This window comes from Lolium perenne, chromosome 3, assembly GCF_019359855.2.
Source record: "Lolium perenne isolate Kyuss_39 chromosome 3, Kyuss_2.0, whole genome shotgun sequence".
Lineage (NCBI taxonomy): Eukaryota > Viridiplantae > Streptophyta > Magnoliopsida > Poales > Poaceae > Lolium > Lolium perenne.
The window spans coordinates 192,461,663-192,474,939 of NC_067246.2; the positions used below are offsets into that span (position 1 = coordinate 192,461,663).

General features: G+C 43.4%; 2 protein-coding genes across 3 annotated transcripts; one reads left to right on the top strand and one right to left on the bottom strand.

Annotated features, from left to right (window-relative positions):
* The first annotated feature begins 3,049 nt into the window (after positions 1-3,049).
* LOC127342951 (small ribosomal subunit protein mL103 (rPPR7)) lies at positions 3,050-6,318 on the top strand. Of its 2 annotated transcripts, none has more exons than XM_051368983.2 (2): positions 3,050-4,268; positions 5,989-6,318. In XM_051368983.2, exon 1 carries the CDS (start codon positions 3,137-3,139, stop codon positions 4,244-4,246), a length of 1,110 nt encoding a protein of 369 aa, XP_051224943.1. In that variant the 5' UTR covers positions 3,050-3,136; the 3' UTR covers positions 4,247-4,268; positions 5,989-6,318. The 2 variants fall into 2 exon arrangements, with proteins under 2 accessions (XP_051224943.1, XP_051224942.1); XM_051368982.1 differs by lacking the exon at positions 5,989-6,318 and adding an exon at positions 5,245-5,727.
* Positions 6,319-6,543: 225 nt separating this feature from the next.
* LOC127342950 (uncharacterized) lies at positions 6,544-12,685 on the bottom strand. Its single transcript, XM_051368981.2, has 21 exons — positions 12,324-12,685; positions 10,723-10,802; positions 10,553-10,639; positions 10,196-10,246; positions 9,976-10,093; positions 9,833-9,889; positions 9,667-9,731; positions 9,447-9,530; positions 9,298-9,348; positions 9,143-9,205; positions 9,008-9,054; positions 8,849-8,918; positions 8,708-8,770; positions 8,534-8,623; positions 8,415-8,453; positions 8,086-8,313; positions 7,845-7,930; positions 7,681-7,729; positions 7,488-7,568; positions 7,313-7,406; positions 6,544-7,185 (listed from the first exon to the last, which is right to left on the bottom strand). Exons 1-21 carry the CDS (start codon positions 12,439-12,441, stop codon positions 6,995-6,997), a joined length of 1,812 nt encoding a protein of 603 aa, XP_051224941.1. The 5' UTR covers positions 12,442-12,685; the 3' UTR covers positions 6,544-6,994.
* Between the last annotated feature and the right edge of the window lie 592 nt (positions 12,686-13,277).

The window sequence follows — 13,277 nt, forward strand, 5'->3', positions numbered from 1 at the left end:
ATTGAGAGATAGAGCAAGCTTCTCTAGTTCAACAATGGAGGAGAGAGAGAGTAAGAGAAGCAACAACCCAAGGAGGAATAAGGGGGGTATAAATACCCCTCTCCAAAATCCAGCCGTTGGAGCTTCCGGGGGGCCGGATAATCCGGCCTAAGTTAGGGCCGGATAATCCGCCCCCCGGAAAATCCTGCCTCAGGGACAAAACATGGAAAATATCCGGCCAAAAGTCCGGCCCCTATACAGAGCTGCTTTTCTTCAAGTCCTTAGCCGATTTCGAGGGGGCCAGATATTTTGGAAATATCCGGCCCGGAATATCCGGCCCTGGGAAAACTGCAGAAACACCAAAACCAAAACGGGCATAACTTTAGCATCTGAACTCCGATTTTGATGATCTTGGGCTTGTTTTGAAGCTAGGAACAAGATCTACAAGATCATGCAGGAAACCATCAAAGTCCAACAAGGGAGGATAGAAACAAATGATGAAAGGTTTGACCTATCTAAAAAATACATACCGGTAAAACCTCCAATCTCGAAAATGCAACAAGTTGCCCATGCAAAAACCATTCTCAATGAACTAGAGCTTGTCATGAGAATAAGCACAAGCTCTAAAACATCACATGGATAAGATCCAAATAAAACCAAGAAATATGATGAACCAAACTCGAAAATGCAACAAGTGATCTATGCAAAATCCGTTTTCAATGAACTAGAGCTTGTCATGAGAATAAGCACAAGCTCTAAAACATCACATGGATAAGGTCCAAATAACAACCAAGAAATATGATGCAAGGATGCAAAGGTTTGAGCTCTCTCCGAACGATACGATCGAGTTACTCACTCGAGAGCCCTCTTGATAGTACGGCAACTAAACTATAAACCGGTCTCCAACTACACTATGAGACCGGTGAGGAAGAAACCCTATCAAGAGCAAACCTTGTACTTGCGCATTCCACTTGAGCTCGATGACGACGATCTTGACCTCAACAAGATGGAACCCCTTTCTTGATTGTGCTTGCTTGACGAAGTCTTGTGGATTGCTCCCCCATAATCCACCATGGGAGAGCTTCTTCTTCGGCACATCTTCACATAACCATGACCACCATGTGAATTGCTCCCCCATAATCCACCATGGGAGAGCTTCTTCTTCGGCGCATCTTCACATATCCATGATCACCATATGGATGGCAAGACTCAAGCAAATGATCTCTTCAAGATGGCTCATCTTGAACTTGCACTTCATTTCTCCATGGCAAGCTTCAAGCTTATGAACTCTTAGAGTTGGCTCATCTTGAACTTGCACTTCATTTCTTCATTCTTCATCATGTTGATGTCTTGAAGTAACTTGAGGGCTCACTTCATCTTCATCTTCAAGACATACTTGACACTTGATATCCTTCATCAAATTCTTCTTATTGCAACCTTGAAGCCAACATATGGTTCAAGAATTGCCTATGGACAACTCCTACAAATATATCTCAATGCAAACATTAGTCCATAGGGATTTTCATTAATTACCAAAACCACACATGGGGGCTCCATGCACTTTCAGTTGCAGACAATTGTTTGCCATTCGCTATCATTTTTATTGTTTAAGCACATGTAAAATGCTACATAGATCTCTATGTGTATGGTAGAGTGATTTTGTTTCATTGTTAGGAGATATTCCTCAAATGTTGGATGAGTTATGCATACAATTGAATGCATTGGTCTTTTTTTTACAAACCGCGACACGAATTTTACATTTTTCTATAAACAAATGGGGATTAGCTACGTATTGTATTTTTTTGGTACATGAGCATGCTCGAAATGTTGCACAAGTTTTTTTTGCTACATGTCGTAAGTTTTATAGATTCTCAGGAAATTTTGCAAAATGGTGTCGCATTTTTGAAAAATCTACATATACGGATAAATATTTGTTTGGGATTCCTTTGTAGGAGTGACATGATTTTTGCGGTTTAGGTACCACCTTGAATGTGAAAGTCAAACCAACTATATAGCTACGGTTCCTAACGTTTGCCAAAATTATTTGCCTTTTTTGCATTATATTTTCTGAATGCATTTATTTCTTTGTCCGCACCCACTTGAATGTTAAAACTTAAAAGTTAAAGAGTACTGATTCTTACTTTTCGGGAAATTTGAACTTCAACCACGTGTTACTTGGTAGTTTTATGATTTGCCCTTGTATGGTGCTTGTACGACGTTGCACATCTAGGCATCCATATGGAAAACAAACCTTTTGGACAAGGAAAAGAGCAATGGTGTACGCACAAAAGTTCCGTGCTTATATTGTGATGGATGATTGGCCCTTATTACTCTGTACTTCGATAATTTGTCCTCTGATAAGTGGGTCTTGCGTGTAGCGTTAATCATTGATCATGCCCCTCGTGGCCCTTTGAAGATGAACAACATGGTAACACTGAGCGGCAACAACAAGGGGAAGGAACATGCCGTAGGCGAGGACAAAGTCACGTGGACTGAATCGATTTGACTCGGGTCCAGTTCAGTAAACATCGTGCATGGGTATTTTGGTCCTCCAATTTCAGCGTGTATCCTCAAAAGAATTAAAATAATCGAGAATAGGTGAAAATGGTTAAAGCTTAAATTTAAATTAGAGCAAAAATATGTTATAAATGGAGGGAATATAATTGAACTCCCAATTAACCACTAGATATAGATCAAATTTCCCTACTTTTCACTATAGATATTAGAAAAACTCCAAATTTCCAAGGTTGGTTGGGGTGCCATTTTGAGCGGTAAGTTCTATGGTTGTGTGTGAGTGTAATAATCTTGTATTTTGCTTGGTTTTCCTCTAGTTATCAGGGCAATTGTTGACGTGAGGCAAAACTTTTCTTCTTTCTTTATTGTTTGGGAAACTTTTTTCAAGGAAAATTGATCTCTGTTTCTTAGCAGAAATTGATTTTTTTTAGGGGAGCAGAAATTGATCTCTGTTTAGATGACAGAAACTATTAGGCAGGTGAAGTGGGCCGGACAATGAGCTCAGGCTTAGGCCCACTAACTCGAACTCGTTCGTCCCATCTCCATTTCCCAAGTGAGAAACCCGCAAAATGCAATCTTCCCCCACTTGTCTAAACCCTAACCCCCGAACCTCGGATCGACCAGACCCAGCTCCGCCGCAGCCATGGCCGCCTTCTTCTCTGCCTCCGGCCGCCGCCTGCTCTCCACCGCCGCCGCTGTCTCTGAATACGCTGTCCCGATAGCCCGCATCCGCAACCTTGCTCGCGCCGGCCGTCTCACCGACATCGACGCCACCGTCGCGCCGCTCATATCGGCGCACCCCAAAGCTGTAATCTCCGCCCTGTCCGTGGTCGGTCTCCCCGACCAGGCCTCCGCCATCCTCTCCACCATCCCGTCGCCCACCTCCGAGCTCCTCAACGCTCTCCTGGGCCCACTCCTCCGCCGCCGCCGCCACGGCGAGCGCGTACCCGGTCTACTGAACGCGCACTCCTCCGCGCCGCGCAACGCCGTCACCTGGTCCATCCTCGCCAAATCACTCTGCATCACCAAAGGCGCCGACGAAGCGGTGTACCTCCTCCACGGGGAGGAGCCGCCCTCCCTCCACCTTTACACGGCCATCATCGACTCCTACTACAAGGAGAAGAAGCCCCACCGCGCCGAAGAGCTGTGGCGCGACATGGTCGACAAGCACGGCATCAAGCCCGATGCCGCCGCCTACAACGTCAGGATCACCTACAAGTCCACAGCCGGCACGGTTGAGGAGGTTAAGGAGCTGATCCGGGCCATGCACGAGGAGGCAGGGATCCAGCCAGACGCTGTCTCCTACAACGGCCTGATCCGGGTGCTGGGGCGGCACAAAAGGGTGGACGAGGCCCTGGAGGTATACATGAGCTTTCAGGAGAAGGTGGGAGCAGAGGGGAATACTGAGGCCAAGTCGACGCCGGATTGCTCGACTTACACTGCCATGGCCCGTGCACTTTGCAACGCGGAGAGGTGGTCAGAAGCGGAAGATGTGTTCTATGAGGGGGTGAAGCGCCGGAAGGTGGTGGAACTGGGCACGGTGCGGAAGCTGGTGGTCGGTCTCAATAAGGCTGGCAAGGGGCGGGCAGCAAGGCGTGTGGTGGTTGGGCTGCGCAAGAAGTTCCCTGACCACTTCAATGGTCCATGGCAGGAGCTTGAGAAGGATGCCGGCCTCACGCCGGGTGCCAGCAACGAAGAGGAGGACGCAGAAGAGGACAAGCAGCAGCTAGCAAAGACGGCGGCCACCGCGTGAACATTCGCATCTAGACTCGGAGGTGAAGTTCTGTTCTTGTTTGATGAATCATGAGGTCCTATTGCCAGTTCAATAAAGAAATTTCATGAGGCTCTATTGCCAGTTCAATCATGAGACTCTTAATAGTGTTGATCGTTTAATTGGTTTAGCATACACATTTTTCGGATATGTTATCTTGCTGCAGCAACGATACACAGCAACTGTCGTACTGCTGACTTGTTACTGAACGATAAGGCCTTTCGATCAACCAAGTGCGATCCTATATTGGTAGTTTAGTTTACGCGATACATGGTGAATTTGCTCCCCCTGATTTAACTTCACCATATCAATATGTATCGATCTGCATACCATATCAGCATACATATTTTGTGCCCTCTTCAGCCAACTTCTGAAGAAAACCCTTCACAGCTGAGACAAGCAAATCCTTTGTTTCTTCCCTGTTCATGTTCGCTCCGTACTTTGGCATTGCATTGCATATCAGAGGGTCACATGCAGGAATGAGCAGGCTCCTACTGATTGGTAAATAATGGTTGCTGGTTTGGTTACATTATTTTGCCGCTTGCCGTCATGCTGCTGTCTGCTTTCCACTATCACATCGGTGAACACTGGATTTCAGTCTGATTTGGAGGATCAGAATTCCCTTGAAAATCAATGCTTTTATTTGGTGGGTGATTAAGAATAGGGTGCGGACTAAAGATAATCTAGTCAAGAAAGGATGGAAAAGAAACTGTCTCTGTGAATTTTGTGGAGCTGCAGAAAGTGTAGATCATCTGTTTTTCAACTGTCCCTTAGCTAGATATAATTGTTGTGTTATTTGTAGTGCTTTGGGGATCAGTGGAAAACAGTAGATATAGTTTGCATGATTTATGCCAGAAGGGATACTATTGTGATGATTGGTGCAGGCAGTTTGCTGTGGAACCCTGAAAACAAGGAATGACGCTTGTTTTCAACGGAAAATGCCTAGTGATCCAACTAATGTGATCCTTTCTCTTTGTCAGTTACTCGACCATTGGAACGTTCTTCAGAAAGGACAGGTTCGAGGAGCTCTGCACCGGGTAAAGGATAGATTGAGGAAAGTGATAAAGGATGTTTTTGGTTGTTGGCATGGTGACGAGAAGGATATGTGATGGCTGATACTATTTCTGGAAAAAAGTAATCAACCACAATATGCTTCTGCTGGGTTACTCTCTACTATGTGTATGATCAAAAGAAGAGTGAAAGTAAAACTGTAGCTGTCTTTTAGCTTTCTGAAGTTTTGAAGGCTGTTTGATTTGGGAGTGATTTCCTATCTTATCTAGGTAGATTTGGCGTCAATGTGCGTAAGAGGGTTGTCGTGTAACATGGCATAACTCCAGTTTCTTAAATGAAATTGGGAGCCGTGTGGCTCCTCATAAAAAAAAACTGGATTCCAGAGAAACTTTGAGGCTAGTATGGCAAACTTTCTATATGAACACGGAAGATATATTTGCTCCCCTGCTCAATAGGAGGTAGCAATTGTTCACCCGACAGCAGTACCACCTGTGCAGCCAATTTTTCAGCTGCATTTTTTTTTCCTTTTTACTCTGGATGCCTGTGCCACCAACGCTGCCTCTGTGGTCTCCAAAGCAGGGCCCTTCAACCTTGAGGACCCCAAATGTTCTGTGAGATGGCCATGGATTGGACTCGATTTTTCAGCTGCATTTTTTTCCTTTTTACTCTGGATGCCTGCGCCCACAACGTTGCCTCTGTGCTCGCCATTGCAGGGTTCTGCAAACTGGAGGGCCCAAAGAATGCGCTCATCGTGTGGGATGGAATATCAACAAGTTTCTTGAAGGCTGGGAGGAATGAGCAACTAGTAAATATTGGAGGCGGGTGAAGAATGGTTGGTGGCTTCCCTGCTTTGGATCATGCAGGATGGAAATACTCCAGAGGCTCCCAGGCATAGAAGATAGCGCTTGGTGATTTAAGCCTGTAGATTTACAGTTATAATATTTGAAATGATGTTATTTAGTTCCAGTTACATTCGGTAATACTGAAATGTTCTTGTTTCTCAGGAAAATAAAACAATACTGAAACCCATGATCTGAAAAGTAGTGAAATTCGCTATAGCTTCACTTTGGTACGACTTTTCTGCCTCATCGTGGAGCGCTTGCTGAATTCAAACTTAACAGGATTCACTTAATCCCGACAGATGATGCCTAGTGTCAGAACTGTACAAAACACTACACGATCCAAGTTCATCTTGAGAGACGACATAACATTTCTCCAGAATCTACCAGCTAAATAACTGCCATGATGCAGAACAAGGCAGGCACAGGTAAATCATACAAAACACTAACTTATTTGTGCAAAGGCACAAAAACCGCGTCCAAGTACAAACTGCCAAACACCAAAATTCTCTTACATCCCAGCATTTTTCTTCAGAACTCCCTTAAAATCTATCTTAAGCAAGAACAAATAAAACATTCAGCCTTTCCTTTTTCAGATATACAGCATGGAAACTCTTCTTACCCACTTCTGTTCTCTTTTACAGAAGATGGTAGAGAACAACACGCAAACCACTCTCACGCAGATCAAGCTCGGTTCTTTCACTAAAACCCACGGAACGAGCACCATCCCCTGCAGACAGTCAGCATCGAGCAAAAGAACTTTTTCTTCCTCGAGCGACCAATGGTAGTTTAGCCAGCCAGCCACTGCAAAACTGATGCAACAAGAACTGCAAAAAAACAAGTAAAAGGGTGCAAATCCTTTGAGCAGCAAGGTGAGGCACTAGGCATGGACACCGTTCCCATTGGGGTAGTATGTTCCATTCGATAGGCCATTCATAAGCTTCTTAGCATGCCCATTTTGGTGTACTGCAGGCACATATGGAGCATTTTGATGTTTAGCAGGAACCACATGGTCGCTGGAGCAGTCCTGCAGAACCTTACCCAGTTGCCCAGATGAGGCAGCGATTAGCCCTGCAAAATACAAGCGAGGATTAACAAATAGCTTCGGACAACTGTTCTTCAAAATATGATAAACTTAGTGTTTTCCAACACATGAATAGACGGAAAATACAAGTCAGGAGATTCCTCAGCAGCTTACCAACAAATAACGGAGAAGGTTTTGAAGGTCTTGACTTGAATTCAGGATGAAATTGTGCGCCAACAAAATATTTGTGATTTGGTATTTCGATTATCTGGAAGATTAGCAACTTTATTAAGACATAAAGTCTGCCAAAACAAAAGATTTTTCAAGCAAGTCATGGTTTTAGTCAAACCTCCATTCTCCTGCCACTCTCATCTTTCCCAACAAATTGAAGTCCAGCAATTTCAAACTCTGGCACCATATCAGGATTTACCTGTGAAGATAAACATGTTTCAGACCCCTAAGAACAGGCCAGGACTTATGGAGATCAATCATGTGATAGATTGTTCATTGCATCTATGAACAAGCAATTATGAAAAGCAGACCTCATATCTGTGCCGGTGCCTCTCATCAACATAATCCACATTGCCATACCTAAACAGTAAAAATAATTCGTGAGAAACCCCACAATTCTGTAACGAGGAATGCTAATAACATGTGACCCTAGGCTTAGGGCAATAAATATGGAGAAGGGTCTATATACACTCACAATTTAGCAGACTTGCAATCAGCAACCTTGAAGAATGTCCTCCTCGATCCTAGGCGCATTGTACCACCCATATGTGTTTTCGAACCCTAAAAGTTGAATTAAAATTTGATTAAAAGTTGAATTAAAATTTGATTTCAATAACTGCAAGGGATCGATAGAAAGTTGCTCCATCCCCCCATTTCTAATGAGAAACTGGGATGATTCACAACAAAGACTGCAAGCAACTTAACAAAATAATTACCTCCGGCATAAAAATAACACATGGGGTCTTGGCATTGGGATCAAATTCAGTGCTGTTCGCATCAGAGAGTTTCATGACATTCCTAGCATACTCTACGACAGCCATCTGCATTCCAAGACATATACCAAGATATGGTACATTGTTTTCGCGCGCATACTGAGCAGCCAGGATTTTTCCTTGAACACCTCTATCTCCAAAGCCACCAGGTACTAAAATGCCATCGGCACCCTGAAATAAAAGATATTCAGATAACCATGATCAAAATATTTACATGAATTATACATGTGAACAATTCAACTTTGAGTGAAATGTTGGTGAAAACTCATCACCTTCAATAAAGTCCATGCTGATTCGTAAGCATCAGGTGCCTAGAGAAGTTAGAAAGGATCACATAAGAAAAGGAAACAGCCCAAATCAAACATACAGAAAAAGAAAAACACTGCCGTACCTCAATTTTGGTGGAGTCCTCAAGATCTGTAGAAGCAACCCAATCAACAACAAGCTTCCTGCGGCAATCAACAGAAGCGTGCAAGAGGGCCTGCATTTTTTTTGGCATCAGACTTCACTATTAAACACCAGCAATCATTTAAAAGGTATAAAAATATGGTAACATCAAACTTACCTTCAGCACAGAGAGGTAAGAATCAGATAGACCAGTGTACTTTCCAACCATAGCAATCCTCACCTGAAATAAGATCATTAGTCAGTTGGAACTATGATTGAAAATACTAAGGGCGGTAATCAAAGTGGAAAAAAGACTAACAGTATCCTGAAGGGTATCAAACATAGTAGCTCTTGCAACCCACTCGTCCAATTTTGGCTCACCAGGAAAGCTGAAAATGTGTACACAAATATTTATTGCACTAACAGAAAATACTACAGCTTGTGTAAGAACATACTGACTAGATATGTAGAGACAAACCTTTGAATGTTCAGAACTTTAAGAATAGCTTCATGTGCTTTTTGGTCCTACATGGCATAAATAAGATTCAGAATTGAACATGAATGTTCATACACCAAAAATAAATTAGCACACAGAAGATGAGTTGTGCTATACCCGTAGCAACAATGGAATACGCCAAATATTGGAAACATCATATAGAGTGACAATGTTAGCTGCCTGCACAATACAATTGTTCATGAGCTACCAGAAAGAATTAGCTACCAAGAATATGAAGCAATCAGCAACAAAAAAAATTACAGTTCAATTACCGGCACATGGCAGAACTGGGAGAGTTTCTCTTTCACATTTTCTTCCAGTTCCTGTCAAATATAATTGCAGATTACGAAAAGTGATACAAAAACGAATAAAGAGAAGCCTACTAAGATACAAAATTGTTGTAAATGAATGGCTGACTAACCTTTGTACTGCGACAAGCTAAAATATTTGGGGTGAGACCAAGTCCCCTTAAACCACGCACACTGTGTTGAGTCGGCTTAGTTTTCTTCAAGAGTAATAAATAACAGACAGAACAAACATTAGGTAAATAGAAATAAAATGTTTTTTCACATAATAAGATGTACATCATAAAGTAGTTGCGGAGAAACATAATGAATGAATCAACAAGAGAGTTTGGCTACCTGTTCACCAACAACATTTAGAACTGGAACAAGACTGACATGCACCAAACAGAAGTTACCAGGTCCTGGCAACCAAAGTAATATCCAAAGAAGAATATAAGTGCCCACTAACCTAGGAAAGATGGCCTACAGTGTTTATTTATCAATATAACTGTGAGTTTCTCACCAACACGATAAGAGAATTGACCCAAAGCTTCAATGAATGGCATAGATTCAATATCACCTGTAGTAGGAGTGAAAACACAATCAAGTGACAGCTATACAAGGAATAGCTCTAAAAAACAACAAAAAAGACTATCTCATGCACACCAATTGTTCCCCCCAGTTCTATCACACAGACATCAGCTGGTCCGTCCTTGCCATCCACCGGTATCATCGCAACACGCTCAATCCAGTCTTGTATGGCATTTGTGATGTGTGGCACAACCTTGAGGGTAAATAGATTTAATAGTCAGCACTCAAAGAAACATACATACAGTAGCTACGAGGACAGACAAACAAAGATAAGAGTGCATAAGGTGATTCTCACCTGCACAGTCTTTCCCAAGTATTCCCCTTTCCTCTCCTTGTCAATAACAGACTGTCATCAACAACAAAAAAGAGGCAAAGTACGAAAAGTCAGAACAGTTTGTTATGCAGGGAACAGCAACTGTACTTACGATGTCACATACATCTGACGTGCTATAACTCTTATATATCATTGTGGTTAAATAACTACAAATTATTTTGCAAACATTTCTAGTAACATACAACAAAGACATCCCTTTCCTTCATATAAAGTACACGTATATCAACATCAGCATCAACTGAAACATTTCAAAACTTTTAAATGTTTGCATCACAAAAGAATTGATGTTGGGACATTAAATACATTAGTGTGCCTTACCTGGTAGATCTTGCCAGTGGTTATATTGTTGTCCCGGGTGAGTTTAATATCAAGAAACCTTTCATAATTCCCAAGATCCAAGTCCACCTGCAAGATTCAGAGACAACACTTAACAAGGTGACCAACATTCCCTAGCCGTTGCAATATTTGACGTGTTCCTATGTCAGTACCTCACCACCATCATCTAACACAAACACTTCACCGTGTTCGAACGGGGACATAGTCCCAGCATCGGTATTAAGATAAGGATCTGCATAATCAGATAATGCAAAGAGAACATGTCAACCTCATGAAGCCAAGAGCAAACAACTAGAGCAACGGAGCAAGTATTAGCTGGCATGCCGCCACTCGTTCTACAAGGCAAAAGGTACAATCAAGCCCCCAAGTGCCACAATGTTACAGGAAGTCACAAGGCTACAAGCTTACAACAGCAAAAACAAAGCAGTGTTTAGGTGATACTGGATAAGAATAACAACTAGGAGCAAACAAGACATGTAGTATAACATTGATTCAGGTCAAAGGTTCCAACTCTAAGTTGGCATCCAATGGTTTGTGACAACGATACAGGTAGCCTATATCTAAATTAGCACCAGTGAGGCCTGCAGAGCACGAGGCGTCTGAAAGACAAAGACAAGGAGGGAAGGGAAAGTCTAGTCTTTTCAAAGCACCTGTCTCAACCACGACAGAGGATGAAAGTGTAGCAGCGCAAAATCTGAGAGTTGCAGCAGTTCAGATATTTTGGAACTCTTCCATGTAACTTTCACAAATCTTTCTCCCGAAGTAATGGCCATATATACCACAGACGCAAGTGCTAGCCAATGAAGCAAAAGTCGGAAGCTTTCTTCAATGGGCCACCATTGTTCAGACATCGAACCTTTATTCCTCGAGCAACGGATACCACCAATCACCAGTCCATAAAAGATCTTGGTAGCCCTCCGAAATGGTCTTCTACTGAAGTAGAAACCGGGGGACAAGTTTCCCTTTGTAGAGTCTAAAAGTTCTCTTCCACTAGGCCACTAAAGAAACAAATCTGAGAGTTGCAGCAGTTCAGATATTTTGGAACTCTTCCATGTAACTTTCACAAATCTTTCTCCCGAAGTAATGGCCATATATACCACAGACGCAAGTGCTAGCCAATGAAGGAAAAGTCGGAAGCTTTCTTCAATGGGCCACCATTGTTCAGACATCAAACCTTTATTCCTCGAGCAACGGATACCACCAATCACCAGTCCATAAAAGATCTTGGTAGCCCTCCGAAATGGTCTTCTACTGAAGTAGAAACCGGGGGACAAGTTTCCCTTTGTAGAGTCTAAAAGTTCTCTTCCACTAGGCCACTAACGAAACAAATCTTCAAATTGAAAGTATAATAAAATCTGTCTCTCATGCGCGCACAAGCCAAAGATTAGCAAGGTAATCAACATCATAGCCATTCCTACACCACAACTCCTAAAGGCTAAAACCCCGGGCTCAAAACGGGAGGAATGTTCGAAAGAGGGGCTTTTCCACCAAACCCAGCCAAGAATCCTGGGGCCTCCCTGCACCTACTCCCACCCAGCAGCCTTGAGCCGCCCGAATCGCTCTCAAAAAAATTGAAATCCTAATCAAAACAAATCCTTCGCCGGAAACCGGATCGAGGGCGGGCTCGAGACCCACGAAGCCAACCCCTTCCCGACAAAGCCCCAAACCACGCCTTTTCAGGGGCCCCGGAAAGGCGGTTCTTGAACGGTGGAAAGAAAAAAGAAACATCACACGGCCGGCGGTGGGCACGTACCGATCTTGATGGACGTAATGCGGAGGCCGCACGCCTTGAGGACGACGCCGATGCTGCTGGCCGTGACGCCCTTGCCGAGGCCGCTCACCACGCCGCCGGTGACCAGCACGTACTTCATCTCGCCGGAAATCTCAGGTCAATCCGCCGCCGCCGCCGCCGCCGCCGCCCGAATCTTTCTTCACACCGAGCCGGGCTGTCGCGCTTGCTCTTGGGCTATGTGGTTTTGATGTCCGTGAGCGCTCGCGAGCGGGCGGAGGAGAGGGAGGACTGAGGAGAGGTTTTAGGAGGGGATTGGGGGAGCCGCGCAGCCGTTTGAGAGGGGAGGAGGAAGGAAAAGGGGAGGCAATGGAGGCGCAGGGATAGAAGGAGGGCTTTGGGCAATTTATATGCTCTCACATCTCTCTATTTTTATTTTATTCATTCATCATTTTTCTTCTTATTTTCTACTAGCTCTCTATTTCATTTTCTATGTATGTAGTATGTTCACTCGTACTTGTTTTTTCGAGGAAGGGTAAGAAGGGTGAATTGTCCAACACAAATCGTTTACTTTATGTGGAAATATTTTTTTTGTAGGTTCAATATCATTTTCTTGAAATCTGTCAATTCTTGTTGACCATTGGATGAATATCCGACGGTTTACGTGACATCATTCACTCCGCAATCTGTCCCCTACCTCCCACCCATCAACTTGCCACTCCGGAATCTCTCATTGTGGCTTCACTCGTGCTTTTTTCAAGATGAGGAGTACAGCAGGTGAATTGGCAACTACATGTTGTTTTACTTCGGGTAAAATATGTGCATGTGGGTTCCATTTTCTTTTTCTTGAAACCACAATTTCTTGTTCCCTTTGATGAATATCCAACAATTTACATTACATCATGTTTCTGTACTTGATATACAATCACGACAATTCTAACCCTACCGTTGTCTCGATACATATGGCTCAATAGTACT